We start from the raw sequence: 25,275 nt of genomic DNA, 5'->3' as shown, positions 1-25,275 counted from the left end.
TTTTAACAAGGGAGGGAGAAAAATCAGCTTTTGAATTTAAAGACTGAGCCAAATAACTATGCTAGAGAAGAACTCTTAAAAAGGAACAACTTACTTACCAGAGCTGCTTTGCCACCCAGAAAAACTTGTGAGTACAATTCCAGTTACTGCATTTTGAGCCAAGAAAAAACAGATCAAGAGCTGTAACAAATTCAAAAGGCCATATAACAGGAAAGGGCAAAACATTCTCCTAGTTAATATTTTCCATCTTATGGATTCTAGGAACATACAAAACTAAAAGAGAATTAAAAAAAAAAACTAACTGGGGCAAGCTTCTTGAACTCTCATAAATTGAGAAATAAAGGGAATGAAAGTATTTCTGAACTTCAGCACCCTTAATATTGCTCTCACATCAGATGCAAATGTATACAGTAAGCAATAACATGTCATTACTGCTGTTTAATATCTTGTCAGATCTAACAAATGAAGTGTTCATCAAAAATTCAACATGTGCCTGTTCCAGAAGAAACTGCTTCCTGGAACAGCAATTACCACAGCAACTAGTTTTTTGTTTTGATGTACAACACTAAGAAAAATATTTGATTAAAAAATATTTTATTAGTAGTAGTACAGTGTACCTGCAATGTACTTTAAAGGCATTTTCTATAAACGATTATTTCTACTATATATATCTTAATGTTCCTGTTCATATTTTTCAATACATTAATAGTGTAATGAATAACACCTTTTTTTTTTTTAAAAAAAAAAAAAAAAAAAAATCTGAGCAATTGCACTTAAAAGCTTTATTCTCTCGCATCAAAACTGCATGCAAAAATGTGTGTGTGTTTTTTTTAAAAAAAAAAAAAAAACTACATCTCTTTATTTAGTTCATAAATGTTCAAGCAATACAACAAGTAGCTTTGGGAGAGACTTTAATCAAAATTAAAAGCAGTTTTAAAAGTTCATTAATCACTGTTTTCCATTTTTCCCCAAACAACAAACATTTTTAAACCACTTCTTTCTGTTTTACAGAAACAAGTTGTGCTATTATTAGCTTAGTTTTAAATATAGGGGGCTCTCTTCTATATTTCATATAGCTTTCCAAATCCTCCTGCACTAATATATATTTATTTGGCTTTTGAAGTATTAAGGCTAAACCTCTGAAAACAGTACACTTACTTACTTCAGTGAAAAGCCATAGTAGTGGAGGGCAGTTTGTTTTTTTTCCCATGTACATATATACCTGTCTGCTTTAATTACAGAAAAACAAATCGAGTAAAGCATTGCCAAGCTAAACGGGCAAATGTTTCTAACTTTTTAGCAATAGGCTGCTCCTACTGTTTTGCCAGAGTTGAAGCTGCATTTGAAAAAAAAACATGGAGAAAAAAACACATTAACTCGATCGTTTAAAACTGCACGTACAATAAACCTACCTGTATTTCTGGAAGGAGTATAAATTGTGTGTGTGTGTCTAAGGAGAAAGCTCTTCATGTTAACTGGCTGCAGGACCTTGGAAGATTTAGGGTCTTTTTCTATTCTATAATTTAGGAATGGAGACAGCTAGCTTACAGCACTTTACATCATTACATTATAATAAAACCCAGTGAATACTTAAAACTAATGCACATTGCATTCCATGACCAACATCATTGCCATAACTGTGCCTTAAACATTTATTACAACACTGATAAATAATATACACACTGTATCTTTTAAAATACCACATAAACCATACCTCAAGAATAGGGAGCCAGCTTCCCTATACATTATCCTACACCATGTCCTTAACCTGTTTGTTTTTTTTTTTTAATCCTAAAAACAAATCTGTAAAACTGGATAACTACAGTAAGCAGCCTATGCTATTACACAATTAATGCAGTATTGTCATTAGATTTGTATAAACCGTTACACGTTAGCAAAATTCTTTAAGTGACAGGCATTCCATAAACATTTTCATCTTTGAGCTTGCTTTGGGCAGTCAGAAGGGGTGGATAGTGATGGACCTCTTTACCAAGTTCATATCAGGTCTACCATTTCCCAGGTATCGATGTGCCACACTCGTACCAACGAACATAGTTGATGCGAGTCTCACCACCTATTTTTCCAAATTTGACGGGTTCTTGGCGAACTGCCCTGAAAAATCCTAGAACAGAGAAGAGAGTCTTGTTTGCATGAAACTTAAACTGTACCTTCCTTTCACTTCAGTGACTAGTGTGTGCAATTAAATTCACGAATTTAGTCACTAGTCACTGAGCCCTCTGCCAGAAATAAGTTTGTTTGTTGCCCCTATTAAGCTAGAAATATGTTAAAATTAGCACTGTGAAGCAACTGGAATTTGTCCACCAAGCTCAAATGAAGAAAAAAAAAAAAAAAGTGAAGCACTTGGGATCACCACAGTCTTGAGCAGGACAGAGAGGGATGGCCTGGCTCCTCCAGAGACGTCTGCTCCCAGCATTCGCATGGTGGCAGTGCTGGCAAGGAGGGGGGTAAACCCCCATCCTTCTCCTCCTGCCACAGCCTGGGACCTTCTCTACATACCAGGCTGCAACCTTCACTGGTAGCCGCCGTTCCTCCGTTGTTATGATTAAATAGTGCTAGTGCAGTAGCCTTCAATGTACAGTGAACCTAGACAAAACCTGGCATTTGGGGATATTCCACACAATCTCCCCATCCTCAAGTTAAAGCTCTTTCTTTCGGCTTTATATCTGTTGCTCTGTAGGACAACATACATATTTCCAATTCAAACAATGTTAAAAACTGAAGTGAGCAGTTATCCAGCCTGATCTTCGCATTTTGGATGAAACACTTACTTACTTACATAGGTAATTCTGGTTTGAACAGAACTCAACCGCTTGCTACAGGTAGGGAGGAACTAAGCAGTAATTAGCAAACTGTCCTTTTAGCTGTTCAGTTCATATACTAGAAATACAAGGCTACAGGTAAGGATAGTTTTTTTTTTTTTTTTTTTTTTTTTCCCCTCCCTCTAAAAAAAAAAATGAACATGTTGAGATAGCAGTTGCTCATGAATTGTTTTGTAAGCTTACAGGCTAGACAGCTTTTTTTTATATAAACGCTTTTTAGTATAAAAACTGAAATGTGAATCTGATGTAGCTGAGCTGTCTACTGTTGTGGCAATACCAAATTTTGGATTCAGACAATCCCCTACACAAACAAGGTACGTTTACAAACACTAACTAGCAAAGGAAAAGCAAAGCCCTCAGAAAAAAAAAGAAATTCCACATAAGGCTCACTTGGCAGATTGTTTACTACTTTTGCATTCTGAAAACTGGTAAAAGACTTAGGCACTTCAGTTTAATCTCTTCTACTACACTGTTTTCACACGCTCCCACCAGACATGTCTATATTTCTGTAAGATGTTTTATAATGAAGCATTATTATGTACATGAAGGTTTTTGTCAACTCACTGATACGGTATTGAAAACTATTTTGGTGGTTTTCGTAGTAAGATATTCAACTATGCACCCGTGTATCTATACAGCCTATCCTCTTACTCCCCAAGGGGTAGGACAACATCATACTGATAATGCTACAAACAAAGCAGTAGCTCAGCTGACACAAGGGTACAATTTTGTTATACTCAGGCCTCAGCGACAGAGGAAAAAATAGCTGGGCAGGTCAGAGCTGCTTTCAGGACATTTAGTTCCATGCCCGCTTCACCAGACCAGACTGGAATTCTAAGCACCCGGGTTGAATTAGTGTACGCAGAATTACTGCAGCATGAGCGATATTTTCCAGTAATAAACTTTTTAGTTTCTCATTATCACTAAATAAAGCTGTTTCATGCCCAAGTGATGATTTACTGCACTTTAAATCAACCTTGCTAGTTTGAGCATAACACTTCATGCCTCTGTAAACTCAAATTTGCGGTTGGGTTTAAATATGTAAAACCAACAGTGAATAATCTGTTGGAATGTTTTAAATAGGAGAGAGGGTGTTTACTATCTAACAGAACCTGAACCATAACCTTTTAACATGCCATTGCTCATCTTGAAAACCTTCTTGGCTCTTTTCTGCCTGGAAGGTTGATAGTCTCATTCCACTGCCCAGCCAAGCATTGCACCCTGTATCCACTGGCAGGAGAACAACTAGGCAATCAAAGGAACCGCAAAGGTTTGCCACAGAGGCAGGAATTACCATCTTTGACCGGCAGATCATCTTGCTGTCCTGTCCTTCCATCTAGGAATGAGTCTACAAATTGGCAGTGATCTTCTCCGTGGCCCCTCTGGTCTCCTATGTTATAAAATTTTCCTGAAAGCAAAGAAGCAGCAAAGTTGAAAACCCATACGAAGTTTAAGAAGGGCTATGTCTGAAAACTACCACAGCTAATGGTCAGTACTGCTAGCTCCACCGTGAAGCCAAGGTGAATGCAAAGATTCTTTTCATCTCAGGAACTACAGCTGTAATTCAAGCATTATGGACATACCCCAGGTACAGTGCTCACAGCAGTAGGCAATTGCTGGTACCCTCTGCAGGCCAAAATCTAATGCCTGAACATATTTTTTCCTGTTCTGGGACCTGGAACTTCATCCTGATATTAACAAAAAGGAGTAAGTTTTGCTACTGATTTTATTGGAAGACAGATTTGATCCCTTGTCAGAAAGTCCACTGTATCTTCAGAGATGGTTTTCTCTCATAACATATCTCAGGTCTGCTTTATATAGCACCATCTTTTAGTCTGCTTTATATAGCACCATCTTTTACCACATGTACAAGTGATATCCTTTAGCTAATAAATATATGACCTAGGTACAGTAGCTGCTTATCTAGAGAAGAAAGTGTGCCCGTATTTATTTGCAGGACTGCTAACAGGACACTTGACTGCAACTAAGTGGAAGAAAAGGTCCCAAGTGCCACATGCAGTGCATGCTGACATTGCAGGCCACCCTTGTCCAGTTAGTAACAAGACTTACAGTGAGACAATTTTGACAGAGATCTTTACTGTTTTGGTTCATGAGACTTTAGTAAAATTCAGTTTAGAAGATGGAGGAAAGCACGCAATCTATTCTTCCTTGGCCTTGGCAGGAAACATTTTCAGATGAACTTACTGTTTTTTTCTGAATGCCCCTCGGGGCACTTGTTCTTAATCTGTTCAACCTCTGGTTATTTGGAGACTAACTAACCAAAAGAGATTTAGAGGTGAATCCCTCTCCCTCTAGAATGAGAGACTGAAAATCTTTGTGGAACCAAGTTCCCTCTCATACCTTTTTCTGCTTCTAGTTTTCAAGTTGAAAGAAATGGTGATAGCTTTTAGAAATAGGCTCAGTCCTGAGTCCTCAGGTATAAGCTAAGCAGAAAATCCAGCTATTTGTTAGATGTTGGGACTCTGGTAGTCTTGAATCTGTGCCAGTCTGGCCATTTGAGAGATGATGAGGTGGCTCATAATGCTACATTCTGAAGTTCTACTAATAAAGGAGCAGCCTACCAAAAATATATCTTTTTCTTACATTTTTTGTGATCTGCTCAACTCTTTGTGAAAAATTCTCGCCTTTAGCTGATGGTCTCTGGGCATGCAGTTCTGCCTCAGCTTTAGAAAAATTATTTATTACTGCCTAGTTTTGGCTGTAGGTGTAATTTTTCCATAGGAGAACTGGTCAGAGGGAGTTTCTCTTGATAAATTTTTGGTCTGAAATTAAGAACATTCAGGCAGCCCGAAACTGCATGTTTTTTTTCCATGGCAGTTGAAGGTCACACTTAAAATTTATTTTTTTCCTCCCTTCAATAAATACTTTTTTTTGGTGGCCCGATCTTCTGGAATGCTTACAGTGACTGCTCTGGAGGACTGTTAAATGAGGTCAGCAGTAGATGCTGGTTTATACAACAGTGCTGGCATGTGTAGTATCAATCAGTTTTTCTTCACTGAGGCAGAATAAAAAAGCCATTTATATGGCTAACAAAAGAACAGTAACTTTCAGATACCCAAATACTCTTCTGGACCACGACATAAAATATGCATAATTCAAGCACTCTCCATGCATAAATTAGCAGTGTTCTCAGTGAATACCTACTAAATTCTCAATGTCCAGTTATTTCCAATAAGGAACATACTTGAAAAACTTTTAGATAACTTATGACTAAATTCACCTTTTCTGTGACTAGTAATTCTACCATAAATATAATACTTCATTTTTTTTAATAAGGGAACATTTAACAGTGTTCCCTCATTATGGTTGGTCTTAAGCAAACTAGATGCAGTTTTACACACTGAGTTCTGCAACAACCGTAGTGTAAATAATACATGCTAAAAACTGCCTAGAAAGATAGACAATACAATATTATACAATAGTGCATGTACAATGCGCCCAAATTTCCAGTTCATTACCCTGCTTAAATAGAAGAGGTTCAGAAGACATTTTTAGTGCAACATGAAAATCAGACCTCAACGTATCCTTTCAATATCGGCTGCTGCCCAGCTGGCCAGGCCGAGCAGAGATACTTCCACCGGCCTCAGGGGCATAATGAGACAGTGTGTGACAGTGAAACACGTCAGAACAAAAGTCTAGCTTCAGTTCGGAAACTTTCCCATTTAGAGAGAGGCCCATGTCATGTCAGTATCACTTACCAAAGAGTGGTGAAAAACAGAATAGCTTTACATTTACATAAACATTTAAATTCCTTCAAATATTGTAACAACTGGCCTGCACTGCTTTCAGCAGATCAAGTGCAAGAACCAGGCTTAGCAAGTGAAATGAATACAATGTGGCTGCCATCATCTTTCTGCAGCCAAGTTAAATCTCCTATCTTCCAGCAAGAGCAAAAACAATCTAATGAAAATAGGAAAATGGGCTGCTGATATATTAAACTTTCATTCTAAGACTTAAGTAGCTTTCAGTGTGGTGTTAATTCACTTGATTTAGGGCTAAAGTCTAGTCCTGCTAGATTAGCACTGCTATTTCCTCTGCTGGCTAGTTTCGTGATGTGCTGTGCCTCATTGCCAGTTTTCGTCATTTGATCGCAGTTGATTAGTACAGCAACGGGTGAATGAATGATACCTCTGTTCAAAACAGTCTCTCTTATTCACAGATTTGCCAAGATATTATTTACGATGAGGCATTGCACTTACTATTAACGACAGGGCTTTCTTTCACTGTCTGCTCGTGGGGGAATGGTGGCGGGTGCGAGGCCAGGCAATTCAGGATTATATTGGCAGGGGCTGCCCTATGCTCTCTGCTCTTTTTTTTCACCCCTGTTCCCACACTGAGAGACTGCTGAGCCCTGCGCCTGTGAGGGGCCAAGTCCTGAAATGGGGCAGCTTTGGGTTATAAATTTGATTCTCTCAACCACTGTTTCTCCTATTTGAGTCAACCTGATGTAAAGAATGTATCTATCTGCCTAATTTGCAGGCAGAGACATTTCCCATACACCAATCTACTTTACTCTCTGCAGTCTGGATGCTATACTAGCACCAGTTGTCAATCAGCTCAAATAAAAGACCTCATGCCCAAAAAAGCCAGGAGCTTGGGGCAGATTACGAACTAAAATATTTCTAAATATAGCTTGTACAATCCACATGATTTGCAAAACTCTGTTTAAATATCAGTTAACCAAAAAATACTTTTTACAAACTAATTCCCCAGCTTACATGCAACATAGGTCACCTGAATCAAGCATGAAGCCAGGTTACAGAGCCAAGGAGATCTGCCTGCCCTAGTCACAACCCCCATAAAGCTCAACCACTCCCAGAAGTGCCACAAGGGATCTGAAGGAAGGCAGGCAGATTCCCCCAAACTGCAGTGCCCAAACTTGTCAGTAAATACAGGAGAAGGCAACACCAAAGCTCTGTAACAGCTGTATATGAACTTACACATGGATATACTGAACTAGAGAGAGCAGGATCAACTCATTCTCAGTAGCCAGCAAAAAGAACAGAGATCAACTTTAAACACTTCACTGTTTAGTGACCTTAAGACACTGAACAAAACTTGAGAAGCTAAGGCCAAGATGCTGCTGTCAGTAACAAACGATTATATTAAAAAAAAAAGAGAGAGAGAGTGAGCGCGAAAAAGAGAAAAAGAAGAGATTGTAAACACAAATGAGAAAAGTGGAAAAAAAAAGGTAAATGCAGGTGAGTAAAACCTGTTGATTAGAGTAGAAGCCATATATTTAATGTATATTAAAATAAGCCCCACAATAATGAATTAACCAGATGTCTACCAAATGGGGTGGGAATGGCTAAGCTCTAATCATGGGCTAAAATTAGGCCCTAAAATTAGGCCCTAATCCTGCATTAAGAACTATCCCAGGCCACTTTCTAAATGCAAGACTGGCACCTTTACAATGTAAGCTGTTCCCTGGCAGAGATCTGGTCTTTTTAAGCATTTTCTGTGATGCCCAGGATACTAACAGGTGCTGTAAGATAGATGACGACCATGGAGAAGCAATTCGTGAGTTTTGGAAAATCTAGTATCAATCACATCTACGATTATTGAGCACAGGCAGATTAATATTTATGATTAATCTTTCTATGGAATAGACTAAACATATCTGATCACATTTCAGCAGAGCTAATCTTGTTAAAACTTGTTAGTTCTGGACCCATATCTTGAGGGGGGTATAATGTAGAGAACACTGACTTGAGTATCTCTTACCTGTAAGTGAGTCGCTGAGGTATATCTTATATCTCAAAGAATTACACAGCTGCACACCTACAAACTTCTTATACCAAGTCCTCTTTACATATTGTTTCCCTTTGCATTCTGAATAGGTGTCAGAATTGAATGGGATTTCAGTCCAGATAGCATCCTTTCCCACTGCAGGAGAGGAAGACAGAGACTTAAGTATGATAAGGCATATGAACTTATATATGTATATATGAATGATTGAAATATACTCAAACAAACACAATTAAAATCTTGATGGAGCAGAATGTACCTTGGAGTATACTAACAGCACTAGTTATTTGCATTTTGAACATGAAAAGCTATTTTAAGGAAGCACCGAAATGTGCAGATAAACTGATAGAGTGACAGTTTCTGCTCTCTGTGACAGTGGTGCTCTGATGCATTGCCTTGGTAGGGGGGCAAATCTGTGTGTTTGGCAAAGGTCTTATTTACAGAGTGTGCAATACAGTCATCGCTCTTCAGAGGATTCAAGCCAGGAAAGTCAACCTGCAGCAAATGGTATGTGATAACAAACAAACAAACAAATTCAAGTGTCATGAATTATGTGGAAAGAAAAGATACTGCAGTGTTTGTCAAAATGATTTCCATTACAAATGCAAAAAGCAGCCCAATTCTCTAGAAAGGATCTCAGCTGTTCTTTAAAGGTTCAGTCCACCTCCCACCAAACACAGCAAGAGTCTTAAAAGGGGCCTAAAGCAGAGCTGGATCAACCCTTCAGAAGCAGACAATTTTTGGAAAGCACAATGGCAGATAAATATTAACCTCTGAATTGTGCTCTGTTAACTCACTCACAAAAGTGCAAAGCAGCTTGTTCATTTTACAGAGCTTTCTTTTCTTTTAATGACCAGGCTGAGACACCACTCATTTGTGGACCTTGGTTGGAAGCCATCCTAGCTGCCACCTGAGCACCACATCACCTTGACTGTGTTCTGCTCAGGCAAACATTTAGCCTGGTGTGAATTCCTTACAACATAGGTGGAAGGAGTGAAATCACGTGTGAATGCTGTTGTATTCCAGAGCTCATTTAATGGGCACAGTACGGCAACCCCCCTCCAATAAAATTATGCTATCTCACTTCTGAAAAAATTTCTGATCAGAGTACACCATACTATACATAAAAAAGCTTACTTGAAATTGGCTCGCTCACTCTTGGGTCCGCTAGGGAAAGAAAATAAACATTCAATCAAACACTGTAAATTAAACTTGCCCAATATTTCAGTGGAAAAGCATTAGTATGCTTTTCTTAGTATGAATTTCTATAGCTGACATAAGCTCTAATTTGCAAAATAAAGAGTTTTGGAAGCTAAGTTCACTAAATTTTTTGTATTAAATTAAAGAAATAAATTTCCCATGTCATTGTGTGAAACTACTGCATCACTGACCTTTTAAAAATGTTACTTATGCGATGATACCACTCACACTAGGTTTTAGTAAAATCAAGAGTATAAAATCTGCTACCAGTAAAAAAGTAAAAGCAACAACAAAAAAAAAACAAAAACAGTTCTACAGGATTTTTTTTCAGATTTTAATTTCAAAATTTAAATAATAAAAATGACTCTTCTGTAATACTTCTAGCACAAAACTTTGCTGTGAAAGCCCCAAAGTGTGAAATGGATGTGTGCAATTAAGAAAAAAACATAAGTGACTGCTTAATTTGTCCAAACTAAATAGAAGACAAAGCAAGCTGTGTCATTCATAAAAATTGCATTTGGCATAAACATATTTTCAGTTTTAACAATCTAGTGTTACAAAGAGTGTATTCACAGTTTTAAAATATGTGAGGCATAGTCTGAACTCCTCCCTGGCTAATTCCCTGCTCAGCCAAAACTCTGATTCATCCGTGACTGAACATTATGTAAGGACTATTAGGATACCTGGCTCAAAGTGCAGTCTAAGAAAGTCCCTTTAAAGAGGCTAAACTCATGTTGTTGTGTTTTATACGGTCCTCAAGTACTATCAAGCAATAGCCAGATCTACACAAAAAATATATATTTTGCTTGTACCAAGTCAACAAATCTACCGTCAGTCTCCCCGGACACTGGAATATGGGAAGCAAAGGCACTCTCTGATTCTCACCTCTGAGTCAGGTACGACTTGGGAACCAACCAACGATCTAAACAGGTTTGTATATTCCTCTCTAGCAGTTTCATGAGAGAGTAAACACAATGCAAGAGGGCATACTGGGACTTCAATATTTCCAAACGGCTACTTCTCAATCCTTAATTTCAGACAAACAACATACTTACTACACGGTAGTCTTTTTGAAAAGGTAGTAGAAGTGCATATAGACATGTCAGCCCAAAGAATAATCATATGTACCTCAGAACTCTTCCAGGCTATTGCAGATGAGTTTCATAGATAGAGAAATACCAGGAATATTAATCTTAAATGACTGAGCCTTCTTTAAGACTACAGTTAGTTTCTTCAGAATGAATACCAGACACTTGATATCTCTCTGTGCCCTGGCTTTTATTTTCTCCTACAGTCTGGCCAGTTTATATCCTCACACAAAAGAGCCCTGATCTCAGATTCATCTCCCAGACATTGCCATAACATGCTCAATACTAAAAAGCCAGTCTGGAGATAGTAAAAAACAAAACAAAACATGCTCAATGAAGCAAGAGAGTCTAAGTATGCTAAGTACTGCTTTCATATATCCCAGACAAATGGATTAAAAGTAGTACACAAACGGATACAACAGACACAATTGTAACCAAAAAAAAAAATCAGTTTAGAGATTATGTTAGTCACCTAGAAAATGTGAACAAAATTTTTTATTACATGGACCAGTAAGTCAAATATAAACCATATTCACCTTCTCTCTAGAAATGCTACTCTTCATCTTGCGTAATAAAACCTCTACAGAAACTGAGGGGTTTTTAACATGTAGGAAACCAGTTGTACAGACAAATTCTTTGAACCTGGTTTTAGGGTTCTATCCATAGGATCACATTGTTTAATTTGAAGATACTAAATGTCAATTCCCTAGTGGCTGAGTGCATCACCAATGATTTCTAAACAGCCACTATAAATGATGGACAGACCTTTGGAAGTTCTTACCCGATTCAGTACTGAATGCCACAACATTGCTGCTTGGACCTTCACCAAGAGGGTTTCTAGGTTTCACGTGGAATTCATAACTGAGGAATAAAAAACAGGAAATGAAAATTTTGCAAACTAAGCAATCTTTTAGGGTCTGGAGCAAGCAAACTGCCAGCACACATTCTGGTGCTACTGGCGTCTTAGAAAAGAGCCAAAAGACCTTGTTTGTTACTCTGAAAACACTAAGACCTTTTTTCCCCTAAGTGTATAAAGCCTCTCTGAACAAGTAATTTCTCATTCATTTTGACAATTCCTTACACACATGCTATTAATGTTTGTTTTAATGCACCACTGGTTTAAGTCTGTCTTCTCTCATACACAATCTCAGTTCTGGCAAAGGGAGCAGTTCACCTCAGAAGCAATCTGATAAGAAGAGACTGAGTAAAGCACAGTGCTATTTATTTGCAAATTTTTCATTAACAAGAACACAGACCTCCAGTTCAGTTCTTCCCAGAGTCACCAACAGTGACAGACAGGGTCAGTGGCTAAATGCAAAGCATGTCTTCCATGACTGGAGTTCAGCCAAGGCAAAGATCCAATTACCTGAATATACAGTATTGCTAAATAAGAAGTAATAAAAAGATAATGGGCAGTGTTTCTTTCTTATCTTTTTTTTATAGTAATATGAACTCATGACCTCTTTTCATCATGACTGTGTTGGAAACTGCACTTTCCCCTCCGTTCAGCCCTGGTGAGGCCACAACTGCAGCACTGTGTCAAGAGAGATCTGGAGCTACTGGAGCAACTCCAGCTAAGAGCTACTAAGATGATTAAGGGACTGGAGTGTCTCTTATATGAGGAAAGGCTGAGAGAGTTGGGACTGTTCAGTCTGGAGAAGACTGAGGAGGGATCTTATTAATGTGTATAAATGTCTGAAAGGAGGGAGTGAAGACATTGGGGCCAGACTCTTCTCACTAGTGCCTAGTAACAGAGTGAGAGGCAATAGGCACAAATGGAAACACAAGAAGGTCCATCTGAATATAAAAGGAAAAAAAAAAAGTCTTTACTGTGAGGGTGACTGAGTACTGAAGCACGTTGCCCAGAGAGGTTGTGGAGCCTCCATCCTCTTGAGTATCCAGAAGATACTTAAGAGCTGTCTGCACACAATCCTGGGCAACTTGCTGTAGTTGACCCTGCTTGAGCAGGGAGGTTGGACTAGGTGATCTCCAGAGCACTATTCTAACCCCAGCTATTCTGTGATTCTGTGGGAACAGAACTAAGTGCTAAGAAAATGGAAGAAGACTGGAAAAATACATAACAAAGTCTCTGCTTAAGCCTCTCTCACTCCTCAATACTTGTTTGATGAACAGCCAAGGCAAAGTTGTTTCTAACTCCACAGTCAGGCTAAAATTTAGGCTGTGTTCAGTTAGACGCTCTAGGTAAACACCTACTGAAAGATAGTCACAAACCTAAAAATGTTACAAAAAGATATGAGATGGATGAAGTAGGAAAGAGAGTTATGAGATGGGACTTGGCTAAGATCTTACATGAATGGCAGAGCTAGATCTAGATCTTCCTAGTTCTAGGTTTTCCAGACTCAAGATTTTCTGCCCCCCAGCAAGCAGCTTCTCAGCTTTTCTGACTCTAGGTTGGCAGCACTTAGGAATTCCTCCCTGCTCTGTGACAGCTCACAGTTTCTCACTCACAGCCTCTGCCTCCTGATTGCCCTCCCTGCCAAAGCATCCCAACAAGTAGCACGTGCACCCCCGGTCAACGGCACCCTCTCCATAACTTAAGCAATAATCTGTTCCATGCATGCCAACCACACAGCATAAAAAAGATTTTTCATACGATCTGGGCACACGCATGCTGAATCTCTCTTAACATAGGGTGTTTTTTCATCAGCTAAAGAAATCAAAGGGACTATAGGCGTAGAAAATAAGACCCAACTTGGACACTATATAAAATAAAATGAAAATCCCAGAAGTGGGTAATTAAACATCCAGCTCCTGACTCATGAAAGATTACTTATTAGTGATAATGTAGTTGATCATGAATGTACCATAGCTGAGATTCTTTCCTACAGCAATTTTCTGAAGAAAAAACATACCAGTCTTTGCGTGCTTGGAAGTTTGTAAACTCTTTTGCAAGTCCCTACAAGAGACAGAATAATCTAATCCAAACTTTGGATTGCTACTCCTTGTTTCTTGGTTCCTGCAAAACCTGAACAGCCTCAGCAGACTCCTCGTTTTGCAGTGGGTATTCGGTATTTCTAAGTGAAACACTGGTTTGTTTTGATCTTTAAAAAGTCTACTTGCAGTAATCTTAACATTTATTCAAAATTGCTGCAAGACTGTTTTGAGACACATTATTGCAAGAGACATTAAATAAATGAATTAATAAATTCTACAACACAAAATCTTTGTCATAAGCAACTTTAGATAATTTAAACAAATACTTTTTTTAAAAAGCGGATCCAATTAGTTTTCTTTTTTTTCATATTCACATTTGACATGTGGTATAGTAAGAAGTAGTCACATCTAGCAAGAAAGACAAAGTCACTGTTATCCAGCAAGCTGTAACACAGCAGTGGAAGATTCTTTCTGAATAATCACTGATGTGTAAATGAAGATTCAAGAATACATTGGGTATTTTGAAGGAATAGCTAAGAGATGAAACATTTTGGACAACATACAAATTGATACATGCCTAGAGACAAAAGACTCCAAAGAAACTCTCTTGCTTCCTTCACTGCAGGAAAACTTTATTTAGAGCTATCATCATTTTAATAACTGACAGCTCAATATAGCTTGTTCTGTTGCTTTACTAGGAATTTTGGTCTAATCTTACTGTTAATAATACTCTGTTTATATGACTTTATGTGAAATTTAACGAGAAATTTGAAGAGTACTGTTTTGGATTTCTGATCTAGATATTCTTAATTCCCCAGTGCTGGCTACAAGGAAAGCACTAAACAGAGCAAGATAAAGATCTTCTGTCACCGTATCTGTATCTTACTTGAATATGTAAGGATTTTTGCAAGTTAAATTTACATGTCTCTGTCAGCCAGAAAAATCACAGGCTGGACAAAACAGTAAAGGGTTTTGAACAAAATTAAAATAATTTTGCTTATTTTTGCACAAATATATGTCCTTGCAAGGTGGTATGTACTACTATGAGCTGCACCAGGTAGCATATAGTAGGAAAAGTCCTTTTCCTAAAAAATCTTAAATCTATGAATTTGGCCCACCAATCCTCTAACTTCATAAATGACCAAACAAGAAATAAAAGCTAAATATTTTCCAAGCAGTGCTCTTCAACGTGCGGTCTTGGGACCACTGTTGTCTCTACAAGAGATCGAACTGCAGTCAGCAAAATTTAAATAAATAGCTAAAACCTGTGCATGAAGGTTTCAGCCCATGTAAACACATAAACAAAACTGGAGAAAAGTAATAAAGGAATGTTCAGAGTTTAGCTTAATGGACTGTCCACAGATATATATTTTTAAGACAATTAGGAGAGCTTCCTATTAATAACATTAAAAAGCAATTTTTTTCAATTAAAACATATACAATTTCCCAGCTTTGTGGTAGATGTTTTCAGAGGTAACAAAACATTGCAGGCACCTTTCCTCTGCCAGATTCAAGAGAGAAACAACAGCAGTGGCTGCAATAGCACAAGTAGGAACCACTTTTGGAGACAAAGAAAAGTAACTACTTGACTGAAAATTGGAAGGCAGAGAACGGAAAAGTTAGACTGAGGTCATGGCGGATAGCGTTTACAGATCTAACTGAATATTAAAGCCATGGTGTGTCTTTCTTCACAGAAAACCATATAAAGCCTTCCTTTTAATATGTCAGCTAGAAGAGCTGAAAAAAAAAATCAAATAGGGGGGAAAAAAGATTAAATACTTGCTGCAATCTTATCCACTTCAACACAAGACACAAGGGAGGAAAAAAACTGCTCTGAGCTATGTAGGGCAAAGTTACTATAGGGAAATAGAAAAGCTATGTAATGATTGTCCGATGTCTACCTCTTAGCCAGATTCGAGATTCACGAGAAACTACTATTCACAAGGAATTCCAGTCCATACTCCATCCTAAGATACCAGGAACTCTGCTATCCAATATATGCAGCAAGCTAGCATCTCTCACACCTCTAACCTCTGCAAGAATGTCATCCTACAAACCTGGGAGAGATCAGGCTTCCTAAATACTCTCAAACAGCACAAGACACTAAAAGTCCTTGAGCAGATTAAATGGACTTGACTCACAGTAATTACTGTGCAGAACCGATTTTTTCCACCACAGAAAATCAGTATTCCACATGGAACTTTGGCAGACGTAGCAGTACCATCATTTTTTCAAATCATGCAAGAAGAGAAAATGTAGGAATTCAGAACTGAAAATAGGTGAAGAGAAACTTTCATCATATTACCGAGAACTGGAACAGCTTAGGACAGTCCTGTGACTTCAGGTTAATCGCTGGGGAGATGCTGCTGATTAGAGGACCATCAGGCAGGACTGTCTCTATTGAGTTTCTCTGCACAGAGTGTGCTTGAATAGTAGTGTGACCACAACTAGTGAAGAAAACTCAGTTTAAGAGAAGGGAACATTTTGCTCAGAAGGTAATGACGGGCTTGTCTGGAGAGCCTTTCTCCTAGTCAGGTTCAAAGAAGGGCCACGGGAAATGGCTTACCCATGAACCCTGACATTAACAGCAATATGGTACATATTTTGTAATAATAGTGCACAAAAAAGAAGTACTTTTCCCATAATCTTTACCTTCCTATCTTAATAGCACTGCCACTTTTATTGTAGCTTTCATCTCTTCACCTTTGCTGTTAACAGAAGCTAAGCTCTTTGCAATAGATTTTTTTTCCTGTTTGCAGAGAGCACATTTTGTGTGCTAAATGCAGTATTAGACAATACGAATTAAGCAACAGTAGATAATGGTAATAATAGCATAAGCAGCTAATTATGAATTTATGTCTGTAACTTTACTGAAAGCTTCTATCATCATTACAGACTAAAGGTATGAAAATTTACTTTTTATGGCCTTTGAGTAAAATTACAATAATATTCTTTTTTTTTTGGTTTCAAATCTTTGGAGAGCACATGAAAAAACTTTTGAAGGAAACCATCTATCACACATTATAAAAACAGTTTGGTAAATGCATATGCCCTACACAATTCACCTTTACTTTACGGGGTATTTTTATTATATTTCCTGTTATTTATATTCCTCAAGAGAAATCATGGCTGGAAATTACTTTGCCATGGGACACAATCTAATCCAAAAGAGACTGCTCAAAATGTACTCAAAAAGGAGGAAAGTGTAGTTGAAATCACCAAACTACTTAACCAGGCAAGGCATCAGAATCTAAAAGGAAGTTTTAAAAGCACAGGCTTCTTGTTTAATATTTTTTCTTACTAAAAATCTTCACCGGGAGGCTAGTGGGACATCCCCCTATTTTAAGGGCAACCTCAATTGCCCCAAAGCTATTCAGCACATCTCTGTCTAATAAAGCAGAACTGCACTCTTAATATTTTCCTTTATTACCTTCCAGTTACTGCCAACACAAACATGCATGAGAACTGTGTTTAGCCATATTCAGACTCTTTTTTGAAAGCTTGTATAAAAAATTAGTGTTGCAAAGTTTCCTGGCCCCTAGTGATATGATCTCTGAACTTAATTGCCCTCCCTAAACAAATCACCAGAATGAAAGAGGAAATGTACACTTAATTAAAACAAAAATGTTTCTAGATCAGGCATGGATACAGAAATAAGAGCTACATGTTTTTGCAGAGGAGCCAGCAGAAATACTCGACAAAATCAAAATGATACTGTATCAGATGATTAGAAGTCTTAATTCTTCTTTCAGTTTTGAGGAGTCAGAAACCCCCAAAACTAATTTTAAAAATACTAAAATTTATTTGGAAACAGGGGAAAATAGAATCAGAAGGAAAAAAGAAAAAAGAACGTCTTCATTTAATATGGCATGCTAGGAGAGGCCCACGAAAAAACTGTAGTGCAGTGAAACTGATATTAATGAAGGACAAGATGCACACCATCATTACTGTAAAGAAGACAAAATAAAGCAAATCATACCAAGCCCATTTCAGTGTCAGACCTTCCAAGCTGTATTACAAACAACCACCTCAGGAAATATTGGAAATTGTGAATAATGATCTGATGTTACCCTTGACAGATTCACACATGGAAAATCCTGCTTGACTGCTGTAATAGAAGTTACTGAAACATTTTCTTCTTTAAGTGTAGTTTTCAATGTAAAACTAACACTAGATAGGAGCCCAAAGAACGGAGTACTGGGTGTTCCAATGAACCTGGGGGAGGCACCTTTGAAAAGAAATCTGGAAAACAAGAGATCTGTATGACAAGTTAAATGGAGTATTACAGGTCTCACTGCTCAGATGACTGCTTGGAAGCTGGACTGAAATTGCTTTGATCTAAACAATCATTCGTGCAGTTTAGCTTTGATTATTTTCCAAGTGGAATAAATGGTGTGTTTTTCAAAAAAAAAAAAAAAGTGTAAGAGTTATTTTCAGTATAAAAACTGCAGAATTTCCATATGGGGACAAACAATCTAACAGTTTAGTTCATATTAGAATATCCCTTTCTCTCAATTTTCTTTGTTAAGAAATGAATAACATTTGCATTAACATATAAAACCCCCTCAAACTGCATACGAGAAAAAGGGCCAAATTAAGATTTTTAAGATAAAAAACTACTCAAAAGATAAAATTATACAATAACTTAGGTCGGTAGGGACCTCTGGAAGTCACCTGGTCCAAGCCTCTGCTCATGGCAGGGATAATTTAAAAGCTGCATTAAACTGCTCAGGGTAGACACGACTGGATCAACAAGCACAGTTACAGGGAGTCACTGCTTGAAAAATGACAGAGTAAAAACCAAGCAACCTAATACCTGACTTAGCCTAACTGGAATAAAAGATGAATGGAGTTCAGCTACTCCACTCATTTAACAAGTGAATGACTAAAGATGGCAAACACTATGGAAAAGTTTGGGGTGTGATTCTGTATAATGGAGAACAGGGGGCTGGGTGAACTGTGACCTCCATCTATGCTTTACAATTCTTGGAAATAAATACTGTAAAGGATAACAAAGGTTAGCTGCAGTATGAAGTTATCACCAACAGCTGCATATAGGTGACTATTAGACTACAGAAACGTACCTGTAAGGAGTGCTTCAGCAAAAGACATTCATAACACAAGAGAAAGTTTTTCTTTTCAAACATCAGTTTTATCCAACTTGCTACCTGTGTAAGGAGTATAAATAACTAGCTCACATAGCATAACCATACTAAATGTTTTGAAAGATTTCAGGTAGAAGTTATCAAAAGCAAAATATTTGATGAAACTAAATGAAAATCTAGATCCAGAGTATCTGGACCCAGAGAGTAGCTTATTACCAGTAACAGTAGCAGTTTCAAGAACTCTGACTAACCAAATAATGGATCTGTACTTTCCAGGTTACTTTAAGTATCACAGACTTTCTAAGACGTGATAGCGAAATACTGCAAACACCATGTTTGACAATTTTCCAAGTGAAAAAGAAGCCAAGGCACTCACCCTGTACGGACAAATTTTTAAATAAACATAATGTATCAAGTGGCAGGCACGCGTTACTGTAAGAGAATGGAACAGATGCAACGTGCCTCTTTCTTGAGCAAAGGACACTGATCCAATAAATTGTACAGGAACCTTTAGAACTTACTTTATTTTATTTTATTTTATTTTATTTCAGTGAGCAGTTGTGTCGAAAAGCAGCTGACTGTGCCCTACACACAGGGAAGGGAGCAGCTCCTCAAAATCAGACAGATTTTCAAATGAATATTTTATTTTTATCTCAAGAGTCTGGATGCCTTGCAATCATTTCAAGTCATCACAAAAACATAAAGCTGACATATGTGTTACGGGGCAAGTAAGAGAAGCTGTTGTTTGACTGAACTCCTGGCACCAACAGTTGGGGGAAACAAGTGATTACGAGCTGTAGGTCATGAACTAATTTACTGTAAAAAAAGAAAAAAAAAATTACACAGAGACTTCCACAAGCTGTGAAGAAGGCTAAGTTGCCCAATTCTGGAAAGTCCAACACAGCATCCATGCTTACAGTTTCTTCCTTTTACTGCTAAAACTAGGCATGAAACATTCTTCCCATCTCTGCTAACCCAAGACTTTAGTCTTTTCTGATTAAATCCCTCTTAAAAACTCACTTCTCTCATGATCCTCACAGGCATTAACTCAGATCATACTGAAAATTCTGCTTCAACAACATTCTCCCCGTGCTATGTGTCCTGAGAATTTATTGTTTATTTGCACTATGCTAGCATGCAGAGAACTTCTCTGGAGTGGGACAAGGGTTTATTTTGCCAAGTACTGCATAAAAATAAAACACAAATCTGCTTCTGGCTAAGGACTTTGCATATGCTAAACAGAAAGATCCAAGCACTTTCATACCAGCTCTCACACTGACCAGTTATCTAACCTCTTATTTCTCTATATTTACATCTCCTCACTTCTAGTCCACAGCCCAATTCATCAAACTGCATTATATCCTACCCTTCTCTCTCTCCTAGAATTAACAATATCTTTCATACAAAAATTGCCTTTACTTTGAAAATGCTTAGGCATTTTGGCAAAGAATAGTAACTTGTTACAATATATCTTTTTGCTAGAGAATGATTATTCCATAATAGTATTTCTTCTTTGTTCAGTAATAGAAGATGGTAAGAAAGGCTCCATTTCAAGCAGTAAGGCAAGTGCTTGATGACAAAAGTACTGCTTCATATCAAGCAGGATATAGGATTATATGCATGCCGAGTCTGCAATTCTGCTGGTAAAGTAAATTTTAACAATTAAAAAGGCTGAAAAAGATCTCAAACAAAAATTTTTAAAAAAGCTGCCATAATAATCCACAACTTTATTTGTTTATAAGTAACTCTCATAAGCTGCTGTATGCCTATGAAAGTTCCTTTTCATTTCCACATTAACATAGAGAATCTTGATTTAAATCCTGCAGGAGTATGTCAAGACCAAATACCTGACAATTGTACTGCAAATCAGAATACATTCTCTTTTTCAGCGAATAATTTTTTTCTGGATTTAGTCACTTTGCAGACAGCTAAATGGACACACAGAATATAACATGACAATCCTGTATTTCAGAGAAATTTTTATTCCATTCAACTTCCCTGTTTGTACTCACTAAAAATTGCAGTCACACATGCAATTTTTCATGAGAGATGCTCTACCTCTCTTTGAGACTCTGCCTCCTTAACATAGTCCAAATTTCTTAAAGTTTCAAAGACTGGCCCTTAGCTCTTAATCTTTAAAAGCTACCTTGTCAAAAGGCAAGCTCAAAGGAAGAAAGGAGTGTCTGGTTTACTGCATAGCTATTCAGAGATGTAGCAACGTGATCTATTTAAAAGAACTTAAAACATAAAAGCAAACAAACAGCACGAGCCGGCAGGCTAAGATGCAGTCTGCTTTTTCCGCTTCTTCTGCCTCTTCCACACTCACTCACGCACTCTTCTCCAGGACTATATACATCAGGAGAAGTACAGGCTTGAACCCTCTCGCTGCTCTAGGATTCTTCTGCTTTAAATTTACCCATAGAGACTGAAATACCACCTTCATAATTATTTTTATTCCTTTTCAAAAGTCTTTATTTAGATCTGTCCAGTTTCGATCTGTCATGAACTACCTTCAGCTCTGGACACACCGAAACTTCAGAGCAGCATATGAGATTTGCATGGGATCGCTGATAACTTCACCAAAAGCTGGAAAAACTAGTCTCAAATTCAGTTTGTCAGCTTCTTCAAACTGTTTTAGGGCCAAGAGGTTCTTCCCCAGCTAATCTATCTTCTGCTACTGAGCCTCTCCCTTTCCACATATTTGCTTGTACTTCTGTAAATGTTGGTCCTGTTCAAGAGGTATTTATTTTTCTCTTCCAAGTTTCTTTTCTAGTTCCATCTCCTCTACAGGCCAGTTATGGAAACTGCTTCTCAGATTTAATGTATTACTTCATGAATTTGCAGATATTTCAGGGACTCTTAATAAATTAATTGAGCTGCATTTCATTGTCTTTCTTCCTCTTATTTCAGTCAGCTGTGTCCACAGGTTCCATTTTGCCTTCTGGTGAGCAATCAGCTCCTGATAGAGAGGAGACCTTTACTATGGATGTATGCCATCTGTCACAACACTGACACTGTGTGATGCCAGCTGTCTTCACTATCATCTTTTCCTTGAATTTAGTGCTCCAACAAGCATGGATTCAAATACTAACAATTTCTTGTGCTTCTGCCAAAGCTCTCAAGAGGTCCCAGAAATTGGGAAATCTACATTTGGGAATGGAAGTTTAATCAAACACAGCCACTCTGGGAAGGACTCTACATCCTTTACATCCTGTGCAACTCAAGGAACATGCACAGCTGCAATTTGTATTCATCAGATGTTTTCAATTTGGAGTTGATGGCCTCCTGAATCTAACAAGACTTTGTCTTTCCCTTGAGGGAAGGAGAGGATTGTTAAAACCACCACCCTATTCGGGAAAAAGTTATCCCTTCAAGGTTGTATCCTAAGCCAGCCTCTGTCAGAGTCAGCTTCGATCTCAATTCTAGTTTGCTGTAACAAAGTTCACACTCCAGAAGACGACTTTTCTCCAGTCTTTGGTCTGCTTTTGTCTACTAAAATCGAAAGTCCTCTCATAGGATTGGCAGAATCATTCCAAATTAGAGTTACAAAACATCTTACCTCTTCTGCCTCACGTCTTTTCTGATGGTTCCTGCTGCCTCTATCTTGCTTCCTTTCTGAGCTAACAGGAGTCTAAAAATGCCTTTCCTTTGGGTCATCTGGACCTCAGCATTCAGTGCTTTACCTTCCTTCTATGTCTTCTCTACACTCAACTGATTTATCCCATTTCTGTCACCACATGTGGCATGACCAACTTTAGTGTACAATAGGAGGGAGTCTCATTATTAAAACAGTACTTGCCAAGGTGCAATTCATTTATTTCAGATTTACTTCAGAGCAGAACGACCTGACAAGTTTAGCAGTGCCTGCTTTTTTTCCTTCAGCTGACACTTGTTTTGCTGTCTAAGCTTCTTCCACTGATGAGGTCGAGGCAAGTGATGCTTTGTCTCCAGTTCTATTGCTAATACACCCTAATTGCCTCTTAACAAAGAAAAAAAAATAGTAGCAGCAGTTCATCTCATTACAAGCTACACACCTTTAGAAAATAATGTAGTTACTCTTGGTAGTTATTCTTGATGCAGTACACAGCAATACAGGCCCACCTATGGATTATGGAGTCTCCCAGAGAAGTTATTTTGGGGTATCATAAATCTACTTAGCTTTTCTTTTCCACTCCTCTTCCCCACCACTGGGGAATAGTTCTGCAATAGTTCTTCATCCTTCCCTGTAGGAGCTGTTGTAAGCTCAGTAGGCTCAATGTAGAATTTTTAGCTCTGCTGCTAATTTAATAATAATAATAGTAAAAATTACTAAAAATTAGTAAATAAAATTAGTAATAAAAAGGGCAGTTTATCTGAAATGGAAAAATCCAGTTACCAAAGCTAAGTGAACGGTCTTACAGGAAAAAACAACTTGACATTCAGCAACTTTCTGATGCAATCAATAAGCAACACTGAAACACAGGACAAGTGCTTTTTTCCCTGCTTTGCATCTTACCACAGAAATGGAAGAATTATTCTTGATGAGTTTTTTTTATTTTTTTATTTTTTCTTTTTTTTAACTCAGTGATATTGTCATTTGGGTTAGCTCCCTGGGACATAGACAATCAGTTGGATTTCAATGACACATTTTTAATTTGCTGGCTGCACTGAAAAAAAGCTACATATACAGGACAAATATATGCTTCCCCTCCACAGTGAAACACAATGGCCAAGTTTCCTAAGTGCCCTAATTTATATTTCCAGCATTTGAATGACCATCCACCTAAACAGTCAAGGAGCCTACACCTGTTCTGCTGAGTATCCTTAAGCCCCAGAGAGAACTGTATGCATAAATCCTCATCTGATGTATCAAGTTAATATTTCTTTTCCTCAATTCCATTTCAGCAGAGGTCAAACTAAGAATTCAAATAAAAACATAAGTATTGATCTCAGGAGTAACTATTATAGCCGAGAGAAAATAGCAGACAACTGCTGGGTCAACTACCACAGGAAGATAACTGCAAACACTGTAGTGATACTTGCTTTGCTAGGATAAATATTTTTCCTTATTAACCAGTGTAGCTTTCTGAGGAAGCCAACCTATCCAAAGTAGCTGGAATTGTTAGACACTCTCATTGTGGAAACAGCAGATCAGCTGTACTTACCCTTAGAAAAAAGAAAAACTTTCCTGGAAACAAATTAATGCAGTTCTCTGTTTGACTCGAATGTCTGGAACTCACACAACAGAGGTTATACTAACATTTTACCAATTTTGATCAAATACAAAGAGATCTGAAACACAAAATAGCCACGACTTTCACTGAAGATGACTCCTCAGATATGACTTCTAAATAGTATTTATGTATACAGCCAGAAATATTATGAATACTGGCTCTATGTAGTTGATAACTGAGACCTAAACAGTTAGGCACATTAATGAAATGAGTTGATGAAGGTTCACACTGTTCACATAGATAGTACCAGCAGGGTGATTTAGGCCATAGAGTGTCTTAAGAAAGTAGCTAGAGAAAGCTAGTTGTTACGAATCACACGGTTTCTACTTGTCTTCAAGTACAATATTTTAACAATGATCAGAGAACTGATATGAAGAGAGTTGGATTTAAAATATATTTTCAAATTTGAAAAATACACATCTTTCACCTAATCCCACCTTGCCATAAGAAAAGAACTGTATAGGATGATTAAAAGTAGTCCTCGGAAAGGACTAACTGAATTCTATGAAGGTTTATAGCAACTTCTGCAAAATCTTCTTAGGTTTTCATCTGCTAAATTCTTCTAACTTTTTGATAAAAAGCAACAGACTTTCTTACATTTAGCTATTAATCTTTCTGACAGAACATGTCACTTTTGCAATCTGTCCAGATCATATGTACCCTTGGAAATTTCCTCAAATATGTTTTATCTGCTGACTTGAAAGCAAAAACAAAGCATATTCTCTTCCTATCAGGATAGGACTAAAAGCAAAGTTTTATATGTATATTTTTATTTAAAGTGTGAGACAGCTGAAGTCTGAATTAGTTGGATTAACTTAAGAAAAAATTTTATTTAATTACCTTGTGTCAGGTTTTAGGTTTTCCACGGTGGAATGAGTCTGATTTGTAGTGATAATAGATTGCTCCTTTTCACCATCACTTGCTCCATTTTCAGTTGACACAACTTCATACTCTGAAAAATTATAGCAAAGAGAAACTTAATTAAAGAACAGCCCTCACTTCAGCATCTTCTTCATTGCTCTCTCTGTTTTCATCTAATTTTCTCTCCTGCTGTTTAAGAAGTCATATGAACATCTTGTATGAACAAGTCTGGATATCGATACTTTAAAATGGTTAAGAAAAGTCCTTAAATATACAGTTCCAGATTGCTGAGCGCCTAACAACT

The 25,275-nt window shown here is 37.6% G+C and overlaps 1 protein-coding gene across 28 annotated transcripts in view; it reads right to left on the bottom strand.

The window, feature by feature from the left end:
- Window positions 1-894: 894 nt before the first annotated feature.
- Window positions 895-25,275, bottom strand: part of ABI3BP (ABI family member 3 binding protein) — a 167,813-nt gene continuing 143,432 nt past the window's right edge. For all 28 annotated transcript variants that reach the window (XM_085319502.1, XM_085319567.1, XM_085319544.1 and 25 more), the window contains 6 exons: window positions 24,951-25,062; window positions 11,679-11,758; window positions 9,747-9,776; window positions 8,586-8,747; window positions 4,135-4,248; window positions 895-2,122 (listed from right to left, as the gene is read on the bottom strand). In XM_085319502.1, the coding sequence (XP_085175628.1) occupies window positions 2,007-2,122; window positions 4,135-4,248; window positions 8,586-8,747; window positions 9,747-9,776; window positions 11,679-11,758; window positions 24,951-25,062 (614 nt within the window). In that variant the 3' untranslated portion in view covers window positions 895-2,006. The remainder of the gene's footprint in view (window positions 2,123-4,134; window positions 4,249-8,585; window positions 8,748-9,746; window positions 9,777-11,678; window positions 11,759-24,950; window positions 25,063-25,275) is intronic.

The sequence above is a fragment of the Rhea americana genome, unplaced genomic scaffold (assembly GCF_003343005.1).
Source record: "Rhea americana isolate MKP2758 unplaced genomic scaffold, rheAme1 scaffold_118, whole genome shotgun sequence".
Lineage (NCBI taxonomy): Eukaryota > Metazoa > Chordata > Aves > Rheiformes > Rheidae > Rhea > Rhea americana.
Note: the sequence above shows the minus strand (reverse complement) of the source record. Positions and strands in the feature narration are given on the sequence as shown.